Here is a 17802-nt window from a genome sequence, read left to right as displayed (position 1 = left end):
CATAAAGGTGGACAGCAGCTGTGCATGTGAATATGCAAGGTATACGTGGAATTGTGAGCACCACTCTAAACATGCAATTATGTTCATGTCTGAAGAATCAGGGTTCCCATGTCCACCACGGAGCTCATTAACTTGAAGCCGTAACACAGAGAGCTACACATTCCAGCTAATTTCTAAGGAGCACACTGCTTACAGGAAAGTTAATTCAGTGTTTGACTTCGGAGTTGAACTACCGGATGTTTCCTGGTAGCAGCCATAACATACAAGAATATCATGGGTAACATGTCTTCTGGAAGCTTCCCATGGTGGAACTGCGGAAGAGCTCTGCTATGGAGAAGATGCTTCATCTGATAGTTTAAAAGATTAAGGAGCCGAACAGTGTGAGGAGCACCCTGGACAGAGAGAGCAGAGTATGGGATTGCTCTGATTGCTGCAGAACAAAAGATAGGGCTTGGGATCATGCGGAAATCTACAACTGTAGGACCCAGGAGATTGGGAAGGTGATATGGGGACAGAGAGATGAGATGAGACCACATCAGGCTAACATCATTAAGATTAGTTGATACTTGACACCATTAAGATTAGTTATGTTTGTATGGATTAATTAGGAGCCAAGCGTTAGCACGTTTAAAGGAGAAAAGGGGAAATTTTGTACATACTATTTCTTCACGGCAATATGAAATTGTAGCAGCAGCCAACTATTGACAAATTAACCTAGTTACGCCACTGGCTTGCAGCTCCCAAAGTGATCCAATCAGCTAGCTTTGGGAACTCCCTTTTATGGGGGATTTCCAAAGAGAATGGAAAATGACACAGGACCGGTAAAGCTAGAGCTTATCGCTTGTAACAGTCAGCCATGTGCCCAAATCCAGGCGCTGGGGGCAGGTTTGGGAGACAAAACAGCTTCAATTAGAATGGCAGCATCAGGTCGATCAGCAGGCTCCACACTCCAATCTTATTAAGTAAATTGCCAGTTTACTGCAAATTGTTATTCACTCAGCAGAAACGATCATGCAGTCATTTCTGTACAAAGTCATTTTTGGTAATTAGCGATGGAGGGAGTCAATGCTAATTGACTCCCATGTTTACAGGGAGATGGGTGTTATCCCTTTCAAGTGCAACAACATCCCCATCTTGCAGCTTTGCTCGTCTCCCCAGCAGCAGGAAGGTGGCAGGTGTTTGATTCTGCAGTGCGAGCAGTACACCCGTAACGGGGACAGGGCAGCACAGCAGAGATCAAAATGTGAAAACAAACCACGGCCGCTGGAAAGGAGAATGCCCCAAGTTATATTGTCCACTAGCTATTCTATGGCTTCTCGCGCGGCCTCCCAAACTCCTGGGCATCTGATCATCCATACTGAAACCTTTATTTTTGACCCAATGCTCTGTGGTACCCTTTTGTTCACATACAGTACACTCCTCTGAATTTCCATCATTAACACCACAATATAACTTGTGTAGGGGAGTCTACCTTGAGTTTTAGCAACCCTAAATTATCCCTACACTCAGTTCTGCTCCTGAGAGCTGTCTGTATAAATTATTTCAAAAGGCAAAAGGCTGAACAGATGCATTGGGGGTTAAATAAAAGCCAACTGGACAGATTTGTGTCGCTCCATTGAAGATATGTAGATTTACATCACATGAGAATCTGGCTCATTCCACAATTAGTTTATTTCCTTTTAAAATAAAACCCACAAAACTAAGTTGTGAAGAAAGAAGGATGTGTTAATTTCATTTGTTTTTTTGCCAAGCTATTAGAAAAGTAATTTTGAAACATGAGCTTTTGCAGGCAGACTGCCTTATCTGTGAATTTCAGCAATTCTGATGCTAGACTATATTCGGAGCCACGGTTAATACATTGGGAAGAATAAGCTCCTGATATACTACCAGAGGCAGTGGAGGCAGAGAATTCTGGGAAGATATCCCAGGAGATGGTTAAAAGCCCATCAGGCTGAGCAAAGGTTTGATCTCTGCCCCCAAACTACAGAGGACAGGGAACACCCAGTATGAGGATTGCTGGATACAGACTGAGTAAAGGACAGAATGAAGGGTTAAATGGGAGAAGAGATTTATTCCCTAACCCCCAAGATTAGGTTTCACACCTGGTTCCTCAAGTGTAATAATAAATACCTACATCTTATACAGCATTTTCCCATCAGTAGGTCTCAAAGGACTTTACAGTGGAGGTCAGGATCATTATCTCCACTTCACAGATGGCAAAACAAACAGAGAAGTGAAGTGACTTGCCGCAGGGCACCCAGCAGGCCAGTACGGGGAATAGAACCCGAGTCTCCTGAGCCCCAGTCCTGTGCTCTGGCCACTTAGCCACAAATCCTAAACCCCTTTCAGAACAGTTTAGCCAACAGGACTGCACTATGCATGAAGTTAGACAGGAATAACCTGGGAGTTAGAAGACCTGGGCAGGTCTCTGTCTCTCAGTTCCCCTCCCCGTATGATGAGCACAATACTTGCCTCATTTGCGCACGCTATTACTCAATTTGTGGCTGCAAACATAGCAATTGTGTGCAAATTAGACCTGCAACGATACACTTGAAGGCTATACATTTGGCCTGGAAAGTGTAAAAAAACCCCCAAACCCTATAAAAATGAGTTGGCCTTATTACAAGAGTAAGCACAGGCTCACAACACCTTTTATTGGAAACAGTGACCCTTTGACTAATTTCTCTAACCTAAAATTAGAGGATTTCCTCTTGCCATACAATTAAAATGGTTTTCAAGTCCACCACATTTTATTCATAAAGAGCTGTCAGCAAACATCTGCTCTTCCAGGTTCATTTCAAGGTAAATGCCCTTCAAACCGACAGGAAGATAGATCAGGCGATCGTGAGCTTATCCCAGTATACATCTCAATCAACACACCTCTAGATTCTTCTTACATGGAAAGAAATGCAAATGTCCTACTAGAAAATAAAAACTAACTTTTACTTGTATTCCAGCACTAAAAGAAATAAGGCCATTTCATAATGGCTCAGCGCTTTCATTTTCATCTGTGTCCTGAGACACATGGCTTAATAAAATGATTTATAGTCTGCTCTAACATCTTTTAAGAATAATTTTGTACCAAGATTTCCCATTAACTTGAAACACCATTAGAAATTAAATCCCATGTGTTTCATGCAAAACAGACAAATAGTCTATTTGGAAACAATTCTGCTTAAATATTTATTACATTTCCTTTCCTTCTGCTTTAAGTATGCAGGGAGGACAGGAATACATAGGTGTAACTGGTTTTATCTTCCCTGATGCTTATTCTCAATCCAAAAATCAATCTTTCGTTGATTTCCCAATTTGCACACTATGCAATACCAGAAGATTAGGACTTCAACACAAGAAGATATTCTTAAGAGCAAAGATTCTGCTTTCATGTAAGGATGTCTTTAGCAACAGAAAAAAATAAAGAACATAAAAGCTATGTAAATGGCATTGTTTCTGGTATATATTATTAATTTCCACCAGGCCATGAGCATGCATTTGCTTTAAAGAGGCATAAAATGTACCCATAATTCCAGGACCTTACAATCTAAGTGAACGACTATTCACGTGGCACCAGCAGGCAAGATAAGAACATAAGAATGGCCATTATGGGTCAGACCAAAGGTCCATCTACCCCAGTATCCTGTCTTTTGACAGCAGCAAATGCCAGGTGCCCCAGAAGGAATGAACAGAACAGGTAATCATCAAGTGATCCATCCCTTGTTGCCCATTCTCAGCTTCTGGCAAACAGAGTCTAGGGAAGCCATCCCTGCCCATCGTGACTAATAGCCATTGATGGACCTATCCTGCATGAACTGATCTAGTTCTTTTTTGAATTAACTTTCAGAGAAGTTGTACAACTATTCTTTAGTAACTTGAAATCTGTACATGGCATATTGACCGTTAGAGGGCCAAACTGAAAATCATAGAATATCAGAGTTGGAAGGGACCTCTGCTCTCGGCCATAACATTGGAAATCCCGAGTACTCCATTGAGGTGGAAATCCACCATGACTTCAGTTACTGTGCAGCATTTAACAAGAGGAGTCTGTTCAATCTTCTATACTTCAGCGTATCAAACCCACCCCGAGGTGTCACAGGCTTCTTACCATCAGCAACAGCCACAGCAATACAGATCGCCCGTACGAGACCAGTGCTACAGAGGAAAATACCCAGTTCCAATCTCTATTCCAGCAGCGCAGTAACATTTATTTATGCAGAAGTCAGCAGGTGTGTGTTTTGCGCTCTGCTTTGGAGGCACCTGCTGTAAAAAAAGCAACAGACTTTCTGCTCTGACTACTGTAATTTACACCCAACAGAAGGTCAGGGGAGCTGCTTATGTGCAACAGACTCTATGCCATCACCCTGGCATATGCCACCGTGGCTGCTGAAGAATTAAGTTTTAATGAGAAAAGCAGTTCTGCAAGGCCTCCTTTCATGAATGCAAAGCAAGAAGAGGGAATCAAGCTGAAGCCAAACCACTGTGGGGTTGTTCTTTTCATCAGCCACAGAGGCAATCCATGTCGTAGCTCCGATGGAGGGAGAAGGGAACATGGCTGACGTATGTGCTTTGTGTGGGTCTGTAGTCTAAGTGTGTCTCAGGACCAGTTCTGGTTCCAGGCTAAAAAGTGCTCTGAAGAAGGCAGGATGAGGAGTTTTGTTCCAGACTAAATGAACAGGCCACCATAATACAAAGAGGTCTCACCGGAGAACCAAACAATCTCGCACTAACACATGAACTAGTACTTGGGTCTCAAACACCCTCCCCTCCCAGAAACACCCTCCCCTCCCAGATCAAGACTTGAGCTTCCAGCCCACATCCACAGGGATCACTGATGAAAAACGCATCCGCAGTGCCTCACCACAAGACCAAGCGCTCCTATGCTTCCTATGGAATGCCATGCCAGGCTCCCACCTTTTCTGCTTGACTGAAGGAGAGAGAAATGCTAGATAACCCTCAGCTGTAAGCCTGGAGCATGGGACAGCATAACCACATCATATGAGACGCTTCAGAGTGCGCCATCTTTCTGTCGTTACTTTGGATGGCTCCCCAGACCCCACAAGCGGAGCGGACCAAGGAAGGAGTGCTCTGTTGGATGCCAGGAAGCACAACTAGGGTCTGAGGGAGGTGCCACGATCCACAAAGCACTTCTCTGTCTTTGTGAGAAACAGAAAACTGCCAGCAAAGCTGCTTTTCACATGTCAAAAACCCAGAAACACCCAGCCCCTACCACCTGTACCCTCACAGCCCGAGGCAAGAATGCCAGAACAAGCCACCATCACTTGCCTGATAACTGCTTATGAACTAGACATTTTCAAATTTTTAACAATGACTTAGAAATCCACTAGCAGAGACCAAAGCTGTCTCCCCCTGCATCTGTTTTTCCGCTCTGTTCAATATGCTTCTTGTATGACACCTGAGATCCTGGATAACCACCAGCCCTCTGTACAGCATCTCAACGATCTCATATTTGGGCTCTAAGCTGCCAGGATACCGCAGTATTTGCTTTGCTTTGGGAACAGCTATCAAACAGGCTGATAAGTTTTCAGACTCTGCCTGCTCTGTCTTGGGGACCCGTTTCCTGATCGGTGTGTCTGGCAGATAACCATTTAAGACGCAGGGTGAAATTGAGACCTGGCATTAGGGGTGTAATTCCAGTGAAGTCTCTGCATCTGCTTCCACCAGGTCTGAATCTGGCCCCTCAATATTTGGGCCATTTGTCATCCTTGACAAACCTCTTCACCCATCTCCATTGAGGCCAGTGTCTGGCCAGACCTGCATCTTTGGACCCTGGCTCTGCTCTGTATGGAGGGTTGTCTGGAGATATGCCCTTTTTGTTCCTTGTCTTTGCAAGTGTGAACAAGACTGGGCACTGCTCCTCTCAGCTCACTGATCATTTAGCACCATGCTCTGGTAGCCCTCCTTACTGAGCCAGTTTTCTGCAAGCCAAGCATCGATAAACCAATTGCAGGACACCCAGAGCACAGCAAGAGGGATTAAAATGTCACAGGGAAATGCAAAAGCTGACAGGCTATCGATATGGGAATGGCTTATTGTAAGTGTCCCCTCTGGTACTGCTGTGCAGTGTGCTGGGTACTGGCTGACTGATGCCATCCACCCCAGAGCCAGCTGCATTTCAGCCGTGCAGTCTGAGTGTAGTTTGTGAAGTTCTACATGAAAGGCAGGATTTGAGATTTCGCCAGCGCAAATGTAAAGCTGCCATCAGCTGATCGCTCGAGCACGGACTTGGGTTGAGCCCTTCCTTAAAAAAGAAAAACCACCCAAGAATGCCAGTCACCAACTTCTAGTTTACCTGCCACGCCACGGCGAGCTGGGAGATCTCTCGGCCAGACATGCCCTCCGTCAACTTGGCAATCTCAGAACACTTTTTCCCATAGTCAAACTGGGCCAGCTTTAGTCGTCTAAAGGTCAGAAGCACAAGGATTAGTTTCCATGCAGTAACATCAGGAGAAAAAAAATGGAGGGTGGGATTTTAAGAAGTACTCTCATGTTCGTTTAAGCCAATGGAAACAGAGTTAGGCCAGTGCAGGAGCCAGTCACTTGAATGCATGCACGGGGGAGGGAGGGGGGGCGGCTTGGGTGTCCCAAAAGGAGAAACATTCACATGAAGACGGGATCAGGAATAGCACATGGACTAATGCTAGCCACAGCCATCTGTGGTGGGCTCCCAAAGGCAACCTGAGACTTCTGGCCTGATTTAGACTCCTACCGAGAATGTTAACTAGGCCACAGGCATCCTGAACTGAGGGAGTGGAGTCCCGGCAAAGGTGCCAGGAACTGGCTGAAAATAATGGAGAGGTGGCTGCTGCACTGGTCAACAATCAATACTTGAGCAATTTTATCTCCCAGCAGCAGCTCTATTTTGGAAATTAGGAAACAAAGGCTCAAACTGGCCCCCCAGTGAACTCGTGATTGTCACAGCTGGTCATCAGCTCTTCTCTCATTAATTAGTGTCCCCCTCTTGCTGGCAAAATTTCCACTTCTCTTCATGAGGTCTAAGCCAAATGTTCCAGAGTTTCATAAGCAATAAGAAAAAAGGGGGATTTGCCGTGAGGCTGAATCTCTCTAGTCTGTTTGTGGGCTGGGGGCCAGAAGGACAAGACAGCTCAATACAAAGTACACAGCCTAGAAGAAGCCTGAGCAGAGGACTGGGAATCAAGAGACCTGGGTTCTACCCCCAGCTCTGCCACTGGCATCCTGTGGGAGTGACTTTCTCCAAGCCCCAGTTTACCCCAATCTGTAGCATGTTAATTCCCACCCCCATGACAGCAGTAAGAAGGGCGAAGTAGGGAGATTCTCAGATGAGCTGCTAGGAATAAGACATTGTGCAACTATGACTCAGACGCTGAACGAGGAGTGTTCTGGAAGCAAATTATTTTTCAGCCCTTAAGTATTCTAGGAGCCAGGCGTGCAAACTGCAATATGGGTAATTTCACATTCGGGAGTCTGGAGCTCACTATTCCCCCTGCAACTCTCCGTAGTGGATAAAGACACAAACCCCACAGTTTAATGAAGTATAAATATTTAGCTAGCAAATGAGGACTGGAATCAACTTCTTAAGATAGCAGAGGGCACTCAAAATAAGTCAAGGCTCAGGAAATATTTCTTCTGCCTTCACTTTTGCCCCATTTCCCCCTTCTCCAATTATCTCCTGATTGCAGTCACTACCAAGAGATGCTTATTCTGGGAGGAAAATAAGGAGAAGAACTCGACAGACTGGGATATGCCCCAAGACCACCAAAACTTGAAGTTGCATATTCTCAGCCTCATTTGAACATGCATTGCACAGCTTGTCACTAAACGCAAGAGATACTTCCTTAAAACAAACCCACCGTGAGAGAGAGAACCCTAAGACAGAGCATCCATTATTACCATAGCACTTATATGTCCCTGTCATGGACCCTATTGAGCTAGGCGCTGTACAAACAAAACAAAAAGATGGTCCCAGCCCCAAGGACCTTACACCTAAGTCTAAGACAAGATGGCTTACACCACAGATGGCTACAGACAGACGGTGGAGTACAAGGAAATGAGACAATACTGGTCAGCATTTTCCCCAGTGGTGTCTGCATACTAGCAGCCCAATCACTATCAAGGGTCTAGTCACCAGGGTATGTTACCCGTCCCTTATCCCAATTCTGTTGAAGAGCAGGGAACGCTCTCGAACGATGGCAAAGGAAGTCTCATGGTCATTACGCAGCACAAACACTGCTGAAGCCCAGAGGAATCCACCTTCAGACCAATAGGCACAATTGGCTGGGATGAGGGTTTTGGTCTCCAGTGATGATAATCAATGAAGAGCTTTTCTATGACCCAAGGACCAAATCTTCAATGACCCCACTGCTCTGAGGATGGGATACTTACTGTTTCCCCTCTGTGGCAGGCTTCAAGACGTGCTTATCAAAATACATCCTCACCAGCCGCTCCCGCTCTTGTAGCTGCGGTAGGTCAAAGTTCACCATTTCATCGATTCGGTCGTTGATGGCCCAGTCAAACTGCTCTGGCTGGTTACTTGCTAAAACAAGCATGAACCTGGGGAGGGGGAGGAGGCGAGATCAGCGAGAAAGACACCCATGGATGCAGATCCAATACGACTCATGACTGCTATGGGCCAGAGCCCATGTGCGGTCATCTTTCTTCCTCAAGTTCCACAAGCTCATCTTCTCCCACTATTTAATGCTCCAGCGAAGGTCTACTCGCAATGTGGAAATTGGCATTGCCATTGCTACCACAGTGACGGACGTGGGCTGGAAAGAGGCTTGTTACATCAGTGCAGAAGCAGCCGGCTGGAGTGTGAGAACCCCCCACCCCCCACCAATATCTCCTGTACGAGCCGAAGCAAGAGACAGGCCCAGGTGCTGGCAAGGGGACAGATTCCATCACACCTCTAGATCACTGGATCAAACTCATCCCAGAGAGCTGGCTGAAAGCTCTTACCCTCTAGCAGCAGTCTGGTGGCTTAAATGAAACAAGATGGGGAGCAGCCTCAGTCCAGTTCCTAGTGCACACATGTCCACCTCACAAAAAGCCCTTGCTGGCTCTTTCAGTGGAAGCCCCAAGGACTGAACAGAGCCATCTTGGCACTGGTAGCAGCCCCTTGCATGAGGGGAGTGACACTGGGAACGGCACACCAGGGAGGCTTGCACTGCTGGGGCCGTACCTGTTTTGTGACAGGAGGATTTGGGTCTCTAGGGCATTTTGAAGGCACAATAATTCCTCTTAAAAGATGAAAACATTTAACAGCAGGGAGACTGCAAGTGGCAGGGAAATTGCTTTTGATTTAAAGCTGGGTAACGCTAGATGGTGTTTCCTTCAGTGTGAGCATCCTGTGAGAGCCCAGACTTTCCAGCACACCAGCAAGCACACCTAAGGGAAGTGGCCATCCAAGAATGGGTAGGTTCACCTGACCCTCCTCTTGCTCCAACACACTGGACACTGCTCCAGCTACCTACCCGCTCTGGCCCTCTCCCTCCCTTTCTGGTGGCTTCCCAATTTGCATTTTGAAAACAGAGTGGCTGCTTTTTCGCTTTGTGATGATGCTCTCCCCCCTTGCCAATTTTGCTTTAGTGCATTAATTGAGGCTACTGGCATAATGGCGAAGTATAATTTGAAATGGGCTTTTAACAGCAGCTATTGAAATATTGACCCTCTTGCCGCTTGTTGAAATCCAGGCCCGCCAGGGGCCATGTTCTTTGCATTCATTTGCAAAGAGAATTTCTCTGGCCCAAAAGTCACATCGGCATTCTGCTGAGCCACGGTGGAGCACAGCTGGGCCTTCCTAGACAAAGGTCTTTCTGTGGCGAGGGGGAAGATTATGAGAGACAGCTGGAGACAAGGGAGTGCAGGAAGTTGCTTGGAGATGTTAGTAACAGGTACCCAACATTGAGATTTCCCCATTCGTCCTTTTGGGAAGCTAAGATCGGCTACATAAAACCTAGCACTCATTGAAGGCAGTTCCTGCTAAGTAACAGAACTCCTCAGGGTTCCACTGACACTCGGGTATTTACACAGGCTATCAGAGTTACCTAACAAAATCCCCATATATTGCTGGCAGGAAGGACTTATCTAAAAAAGCTGCAGTGAGAAACTCTGAAAATTAAGCAGTGCACAAAATCAACAGGAGACGTTCGCTTTCCTAGAATGGTTCACTGCAGGAGTCATGAGCGAATTAAGTACTCATCAAAATGCGGAGCTGGTCATTTGGATTGGAGCACGGGACCAGCAAGCACTGGAAGAAGCTTCTCCAGAGCTCTGCCCAATGTACCTCAAAACGGGAGCTAGAGCAAGGGGTTGGAATGAACCATTCCCAGCCTGCTGCTGGATTGCAGTGTGATTGTGACTCTGACGCCGGGCTTCAGTTTACCCTGGGAATTGTGAACCATAAAGGTTTGCAAAGCGCCCCACTCCTTGGGAGGAAAGAGAGGCAATAACTACAATAAATCTTGAGCTGCACCACTCTATTAATCCTGAATCCTGGGGCTTCTTCTGGAAGAGCTCCCTCGCTGATCTCAATTGCTTTGGCAGAGCATAGGGCAAAAGACAGTTCCGTTAAGTGACTTGACGGTTAGACTTTATCCGCTGTCACCCTTTAAATCTTTGCAGGTTACTTTAAAACATTACGCCCACTCAGTATGTACAGTGTTCATTCTACTGTCATACCTCTGGGAAATACTGAGGTAGCCCTGGTTAATTCTTATTACTAGTTGTGTTTAAATTCTTTGCATTGCTAGAGCTTTTCAAAGTGCTTCAGAAAAGGAGGACAAGATCATTATCCCCATTTTACAGCTGGGGAAACCGAAGCACGGGAATTGTCCAAAACCACAGAGAGCCAGGAAAAGAACCCAGCTTTCATGTCTATGCAGTGGACCACATTCCCACCCTTTTAAGGCAACTGAAAAGTTTAATGGTGACCAACGTACATAAACAATAAACTTGGCAGACTATAGCTCCCATCAGTGCTAAGAAGAGTCCCATGAGTGCCTCTGGGAGAAAAAACTCCTGCCAGTGTCCTGAACCAATCACACAGCGTTATAACAATGTTCACTTCGTTATCTATGTACTTCATTACGTTTTAATCACTGGGGCATCTGACCTCCCTGCACTCAGAAAGGAGATGGTTATTTTTGACTTGGCTCCTTTAGAAAAGGATAAATTTAATCATCAAGCAGACTTGGCAAAGAACCAAGTAAAAAATGACTAAGGGGAGAAAAAAATCATTTTATTGTGACCATTATGATCACAGGGAAATGATTCCCATTAGGCTAAGCAGTGCTCTCTGGGTACGAAATGCTGACTATACAGAAACTGGGCACAAGATGAAGGACAGCCAAGCTAATTCACATCACACGTATTTGACACCACCACCAGACAATAATCTGTGTTTGTGGACATATGTGACAGGCTCAAAGAGAACAGCTCTGGGTTTCCTAAGTGTATTTACAGTAGAGAGTACAAATATACTGAATCCACTAGAGAGCTTGCTCAGAAGTGAGAACACGGCCAGCTTTAGGCACGAGAGATGGCTCACCCCTCGGGCACATGGTCAGAGGGGGTTCTAGAACAGTTAAAGTGCTGCAGGTCAAACAGGCACCAGGAAGTCCTGTTAAAGGGTTTCAAGCACACACCTGAATGCCACTAAACCCCATGGCAAGCCTAGCACCTTCTTTAGTGACACGGACATCCATGAATCCAGATTGCACTGGTTTAGCAGAAATGCTAACCGCCCAAGAAGGGGAAAGTCTGTGTTTATGCTTCCTTCAAGGCGATCTACAGAGCCATATACTGTCCTTACCCATTTCGGTGAAGGCTACGCAATGCACCTCAAGTGTTAAAACAGAGCCATATGTAGTATCTGCATGCATAAGGACGGCTCAGTCTCTTGTACCGTATATTACAACGAGGTCTATACAGACTCCCTTCAAACACTTTCTGGGGCACTCAAAAAGCCTCCAAGTTTGACAAACAGGAGTCTCCACTCATGCACTACACTTATGAGCTTCTTTTCTGGCTCCAAGGAAAGAGAAGCAGGTGACCGAATTTTTGTTTTATTTTTAAGATGCAATAAGTCACTCAGTTTTCTCAGCACAGATTTTTGTATCTCTTGATGGAGGAGATCAAAGGTCTAACTCCCAGTGACCATCTCAACTTGTATACCCTGTCACCAGGCAAAAAAATGCTTTAGAGACTTCTGCCTGCTTTTACTGAACATGAGTTATTGCACTACAGAGACTGGGTTCTTACTTGTTGCTGTGCTGTCCTGTCCTGTGCAGAAATGCATTCAGTGTCGCTCTTAGGTCTTCACTGATTTTCTCCTGCAAAGAGAAAATTTCAGAGGAGGGTCACTCACCTGGTGTCAGAGTAACAGCCGTGTTAGTCTGTATTCGCAAAAAGAAAAGGAGTACTTGTGGCACCTTAGAGACTAACCAATTTATTTGAGCATGAGCTTTTGTGAGCTACAGCTCACTTCATCGGATGCATACCGTGGAAACTGCAGCAGACTTTATATACACACAGAGAACATGAAATAATACCTCCTCCCACCCCACTGTCCTGCTGGTAATAGCTTATCTAAAGTGATCATCAAGTTGGGCCATTTCCAGCACAAATCCAGGTTTTCTCACCCTCCACCCCCTCACACATAAACTCACTCTCCTGCTGGTAATAGCCCATCCAAAGTGACAACTCTCTACACAATGTGCATGATAATCAAGTTGGGCCATTTCCTGCACAAATCCAGGTTCTCTCACCCCCCACCCCCCTTCAAAAAACACACACACAAACTCACTCTCCTGCTGGTAATAGCTCATCCAAAGTGACCACTCTCCCTACAATGTGCATGGTAATCAAGGTGGGCCATGTCCAGCACAAATCCAGCCTCTCTCACACCCTCCCCCCCCCCCCCCCCCGGGGACACACACACACACAAACTCACTCTCCTGCTGGCAATAGCTCATCCAAACTGACCACTCAGGGTCTAATAGAATCAGCCACACTGTCAGAGGCTCGTTCCTCTGCACATCCACCAATGTGATATATGCCATCATGTGCCAGCAATGCCCCTCTGCCATTTACATTGGTCAAACTGGACAGTCTCTACGTAAAAGAATAAATGGACACAAATCAGATGTCAAGAATTATAACATTCATAAACTAGTCGGAGAACACTTCAATCTCTCTGGTCACGCAATCACAGACATGAAGGTCGCTATCTTAAAACAAAAAAACTTCAAATCCAGACTCCAGCGAGAAACTGCTGAATTGGAATTCATTTGCAAATTGGATACTATTAATTTAGGCTTAAATAGAGACTGGGAGTGGCTAAGTCATTATGCAAGGTAGCCTGTTTCCTCTTGCTTTTTCCTACACCCCCCCCCCCCCCCCCCGACGTTCTGGTTAAACTTGGATTTAAACTTGGAGAGTGGTCAGTTTGGATAAGCTATTGCCAGCAGGAGAGTGAGTTTGTGTGTGTGTGTGTGTGTCCGGGGGGGGGGGGGGGGGGGTGAGAGAGCCTGGATTTGTGCTGGACATGGCCCACCTTGATTACCATGCACATTGTAGGGAGAGTGGTCACTTTGGATGAGCTATTACCAGCAGGAGAGTGAGTTTGTGTGTGTGTTTTTTGGAGGGGGGTGAGAGAACCTGGATTTGTGCAGGAAATGGCCCAACTTGATTATCATGCACATTGTGTAGAGAGTTGTCACTTTGGATGGGCTATTACCAGCAGGAGAGTGAGTTTGTGTGTGTGTGTGTGTGTGGGGGGGGGAAGGGTGAGAAAACCTGGATTTGTGCTGGAAATGGCCCAACTTGATGATCACTTTAGATAAGCTATTACCAGCAGGACAGTGGGGTGGGAGGAGGTATTATTTCATGTTCTCTGTGTGTATATAAAGTCTGCTGCAGTTTCCACGGTATGCATCCGATGAAGTGAGCTGTAGCTCACGAAAGCTCATGCTCAAATAAATTGGTTAGTCTCTAAGGTGCCACAAGTACTCCTTTTCTTTTTACTCACCTGGTGGTCAAGGATGGGCTGCAACCTTTGCAAATATTAATGGTGATTTTTCCATTGTTATGGTAGTGCTTAAGTCCCTGCAAGAGATCAGGGCCCCTTAAGCTAGGCACTGTACACATACAGTGAGAGTGACTGCCCTGAAGAGCTTACAATCTACCTATTCAAGACAGAGTGGGAAAGGAAAAACACAGAGAGGTGAAGTGACTTGCTCAAGGTTACCAAGCAGACCAGTGGCAAAGCCAGGAATAGAACCCAGGTCTCTTGGCTCCCGGTACACTGCTCTATCCACTGGACCATGCTGCCTTTGGCTGAATAAATATGTCCAAGGGAAGCTTTCACTTTCTATTTAGGTTCTTGAAAGGAAGGGGAATAAAAAGCTGCAATAAGAAAAGGATTCCCTTGAACATGTATTAATATGATTTCTCCAGGGCGGGAAATGAAAACTCTTTAAACAGATCACTTGGATTCTGAGTGCTGGGCCTAGGAGCAAGATGAGATTCCCCTTCAATGCACAGCACGGGGATTTGTTCTTAAACTGGCAAAAAGGAGTTTGTGGCTTTTTTTGGTGCAGCTTTGTTAGTGCTGTGGAAAACAACTCAGATATGACAAGAGTCCAAGCCAGCCACTTGCCAGGGTAAAACACACCCGCAGGGTCACAGCAGTGAAATGTGGGACCATGTTTCCGCTGCCTCCTGTCATTTTAATTCATCATTCTCTCTCCTATCACCCAGCCACCTGCAAACTGTCCAACACATGGCTCATGCTACCCACCCCCCACTGCTTGTTGGAGGAAGGAACAAATTCTCAAGTCAATGTTGAGCGACATTTGCCCCACACAGCAGCAAGAGGGTAATTTCTCCTCTTCACGTCTCTTAATTATGTAAGCAGTAGGGCACCTGCCAGTTTTAATCATTTTTGCCTGTCGAGGCTAACTAGTCAAGTTAATCAAGAAAGCTGCCGGCTGAGTGACCGACCCACACCACACACAGATGGGGGCTGCATGGAAAAGCACTTACTGTTGCCCTCTTCCGTAGGAACGCATCTGCTTCATCTACAAACAGCAAGAGGCTGTGAAGGGAAAAAAACAAAAACAAGTAGAGACAGAGAGAGACAGATACAGCAAGGGAAGAAGGCAAATGATCTAGAGCACCCTAACTGGCTTAGGGCTCCTCTCTCCCCAGACCTGATCATCAGAGGTGTCTAATCTGAAGCTCCACCAGTATATATGGAAAGGGGCTGTTGGCGGGGTCCCCTAGCTTTGGAATTTGTCCCCCACTGCTCAGAAATAGCCTGAATTGGAGAACTTTCATGGCATGTTGCAAAGCTTATCTTTTTTTCTCCAGATGCTTGAAAACAGGAGGGTGTGGGGAACAGCTGGTGGGGGGTCTGAGCCGCATGATTTAGTGGGATTGGCTAATCCTAAATTGTACTGCTGCACTTGAGTTATGTTCAAGTAATTAAGTAGGGTAGGTGCTCTTTTTAGCATCTGTAATACAAAGTAAATACACAGCTCAGGGCACTAGGCAGAAATCCAAGAACACAAGCAGCCCCGGTGAGAATATATGCCATACAAAATATTCCATGGCTACGGCTGCTGTTATTTTACGGATGTAACTTTTGGGTCACACCCATGGCATAAAACTTTCCCCCACTAACTAATGGTATTTTCCCGAACCCCTCTCTATTAATATTTTTGAACACACAGGTGGAAATAATGGTTTTTATTATTTATTCATTCCTCCAGGTAAAGCCAATGAATAATTCAGAAAAATAAATGCTTTGGTGACCCAAGATTTCTGGTCCCTGCAGGAGAGGCAGGGTAAAGAGGAGGCCCATGTATTATGTTCCCATTTATCTAACACAACAGATACTGCTTCCTGTCAAGTGATCCAAGTGCCTTTTTGAAAAAAACCTCAACTCCAGCTTCCCAGGAAATAGTCTCAACTGCTCTTTCCCAACAGAACAGTTTCTTCAGAGTTGCCTCTGCCCCTGCCTCCAAATGCTGGCAGCTTAGCAGAGGCAACAGCTAAACTACAAGTCTGAAAGGCAACGCATAGCACCTGATGGAAGCTGTTTAAAAGCTTGTGAGTGCTGCTCCTAGAACATGCACGGATAAATCTCCGTAGCCTTTCCATTTCCTATTTCTGGGGTGCACCCTTGAGATAGATCAAGTGTCACAAGTTCAAATTCCAGACCAACTAGTGCTGTGAAATGTGGTGTTCTGACAGGGGGTTTGTGTTAGAAGTGGAAACCTCATCTCTCCTCTTCACCTGATGCCCCCCCCGCCCCTTTTCAGAACAGTATCTGCCTACTGACAGTAGGAAAATGACCCAAACCTATGGAAAGCAGCCTGGGGTTCCTCCAGCACATTGTATGCAGTGGAATAACTTATCTATGCCAGTCCGTTTTCTTAAAAACTGTAGGCCTTCTGCCTTCCAGCTCCTCAAAATGGAGGCTGTAAACTCTTCCAAAGGAAGTTTGTTTTGAAAGCTTTAAATATCAACTTTTAGGGGCAAATTAAAACAATTTGGTGATGAACGCAGCAGAGTATCCATATGGACACTGCAAGAAAATGTCTGTCTGAACCAATAACAGGACACATAAATCACCCATTAGCCCTCTCCATGCAAGGCTTACATCCTGCAAAATAGCACAGGAGCAAAACGAGATGGCTCCCAGCCCTCTTATTAGATTTTTAATATGCCTGGGAGGGGACAAGGGTGCACATAGAAGAGTGATATCAGCTTCATGCCTTCCTGCAGCTCGCATGAAGCAATTCACATCACCACAAATAGCTTAGCTAGGTGCTCTCTCAAGACTCAAGAGTAGGGATTTAGTCTGAATGAAAGAACTACTCCAGAGCGTTTGTTTTAAAGGGGTCTTGGAAAGGCAGGGAGCGTTTGCGCTTTGCTTCTGGATGAACTGCAATGTGTTTGAATGGATTGTTACAAACATCAAGAATAGAATTCCCTGGTTTTGCTGGAAGCTCATTGGAGAACTAACCAGACAAGCAGGAGGAGCATGACACCGCAACAGCCTAAAACCTGAGCAACAGGAAGGGGAGGGCATTATTAGACAGACTCTTTAAAACCTAGTCATGTCTCAATTTTTGTTACCATTTATTTAATTCCAACCACTGACTCGCTTAGGAGAAAAGCTCTCCGGGATTCACCATTCCCACCTCTTCAACTGGGAGCCGAGAGAGTTCCCATTCCAATTCTCCATTCCTCTATGAAGGCATCCAGCCAGGACCAGAGAAGGCAAGTGCCGACACCCCTGAGAAGTCTCAGGTAAAGAGCAAGCAGAACATTCTTTTTCGTAAGTGGGGGGCCAGGAGGGGAGAACTTTTTCAGCCTTTTATACCTCGTTAAGCAGACGAAGAGTGCACCCCATTGCAGGTCACCATTAAAAAGGTATGATATGGGATGGGTAATGCAACACCTGTTCCATTACAGTTTCTACCCAGAAGCATCTGTGCGTACATCTATATGGCAATCACAGGGTGTGACTGCAGTTCAAGTAGACTTATCTGAGCTAGCTTTAATCTAAACAGCTCAGGTCCTCGAGCAGCGCAGCCTCAGCTCAGGCCAGCCCCATGAGTAATCACCTGAGGTCCTGGGCAGGCTTGTACAGTGCTCACTGAAGCTCATGCTGCCTCAGCTTTACTGGCCTAGGATCCAAGCTAGCTAGATTAAAGCTTGCTCGGGTATGTCCATTCAAGTTGCAATCACACCTTGTGATTGCAGTACAGACATACCCCTGTGATTCACAAATGCCTG

General features: G+C 45.8%; 1 protein-coding gene across 2 annotated transcripts in view; it reads right to left on the bottom strand.

Annotated features, from left to right (window-relative positions):
- The window catches only part of ATAD3A (ATPase family AAA domain containing 3A), a 67645-nt gene that overhangs the window by 18209 nt on the left and 31634 nt on the right, over positions 1-17802 (bottom strand). For both annotated transcript variants that reach the window (XM_048825162.2, XM_048825161.2), the window contains exons 12-15: positions 15040-15091; positions 12256-12326; positions 8380-8547; positions 6308-6416 (exon numbers count right to left, since the gene is read on the bottom strand). In XM_048825162.2, coding sequence (XP_048681119.1) covers positions 6308-6416; positions 8380-8547; positions 12256-12326; positions 15040-15091 — 400 coding nt within the window. The remainder of the gene's footprint in view (positions 1-6307; positions 6417-8379; positions 8548-12255; positions 12327-15039; positions 15092-17802) is intronic.

This window comes from Caretta caretta, chromosome 18 (assembly GCF_965140235.1).
Source record: "Caretta caretta isolate rCarCar2 chromosome 18, rCarCar1.hap1, whole genome shotgun sequence".
In the NCBI taxonomy this organism is placed as follows: Eukaryota; Metazoa; Chordata; order Testudines; family Cheloniidae; genus Caretta; species Caretta caretta.
The sequence above is the reverse complement of the archived record's forward strand: the minus strand, read 5'-3'. Positions and strand labels throughout refer to the sequence as shown.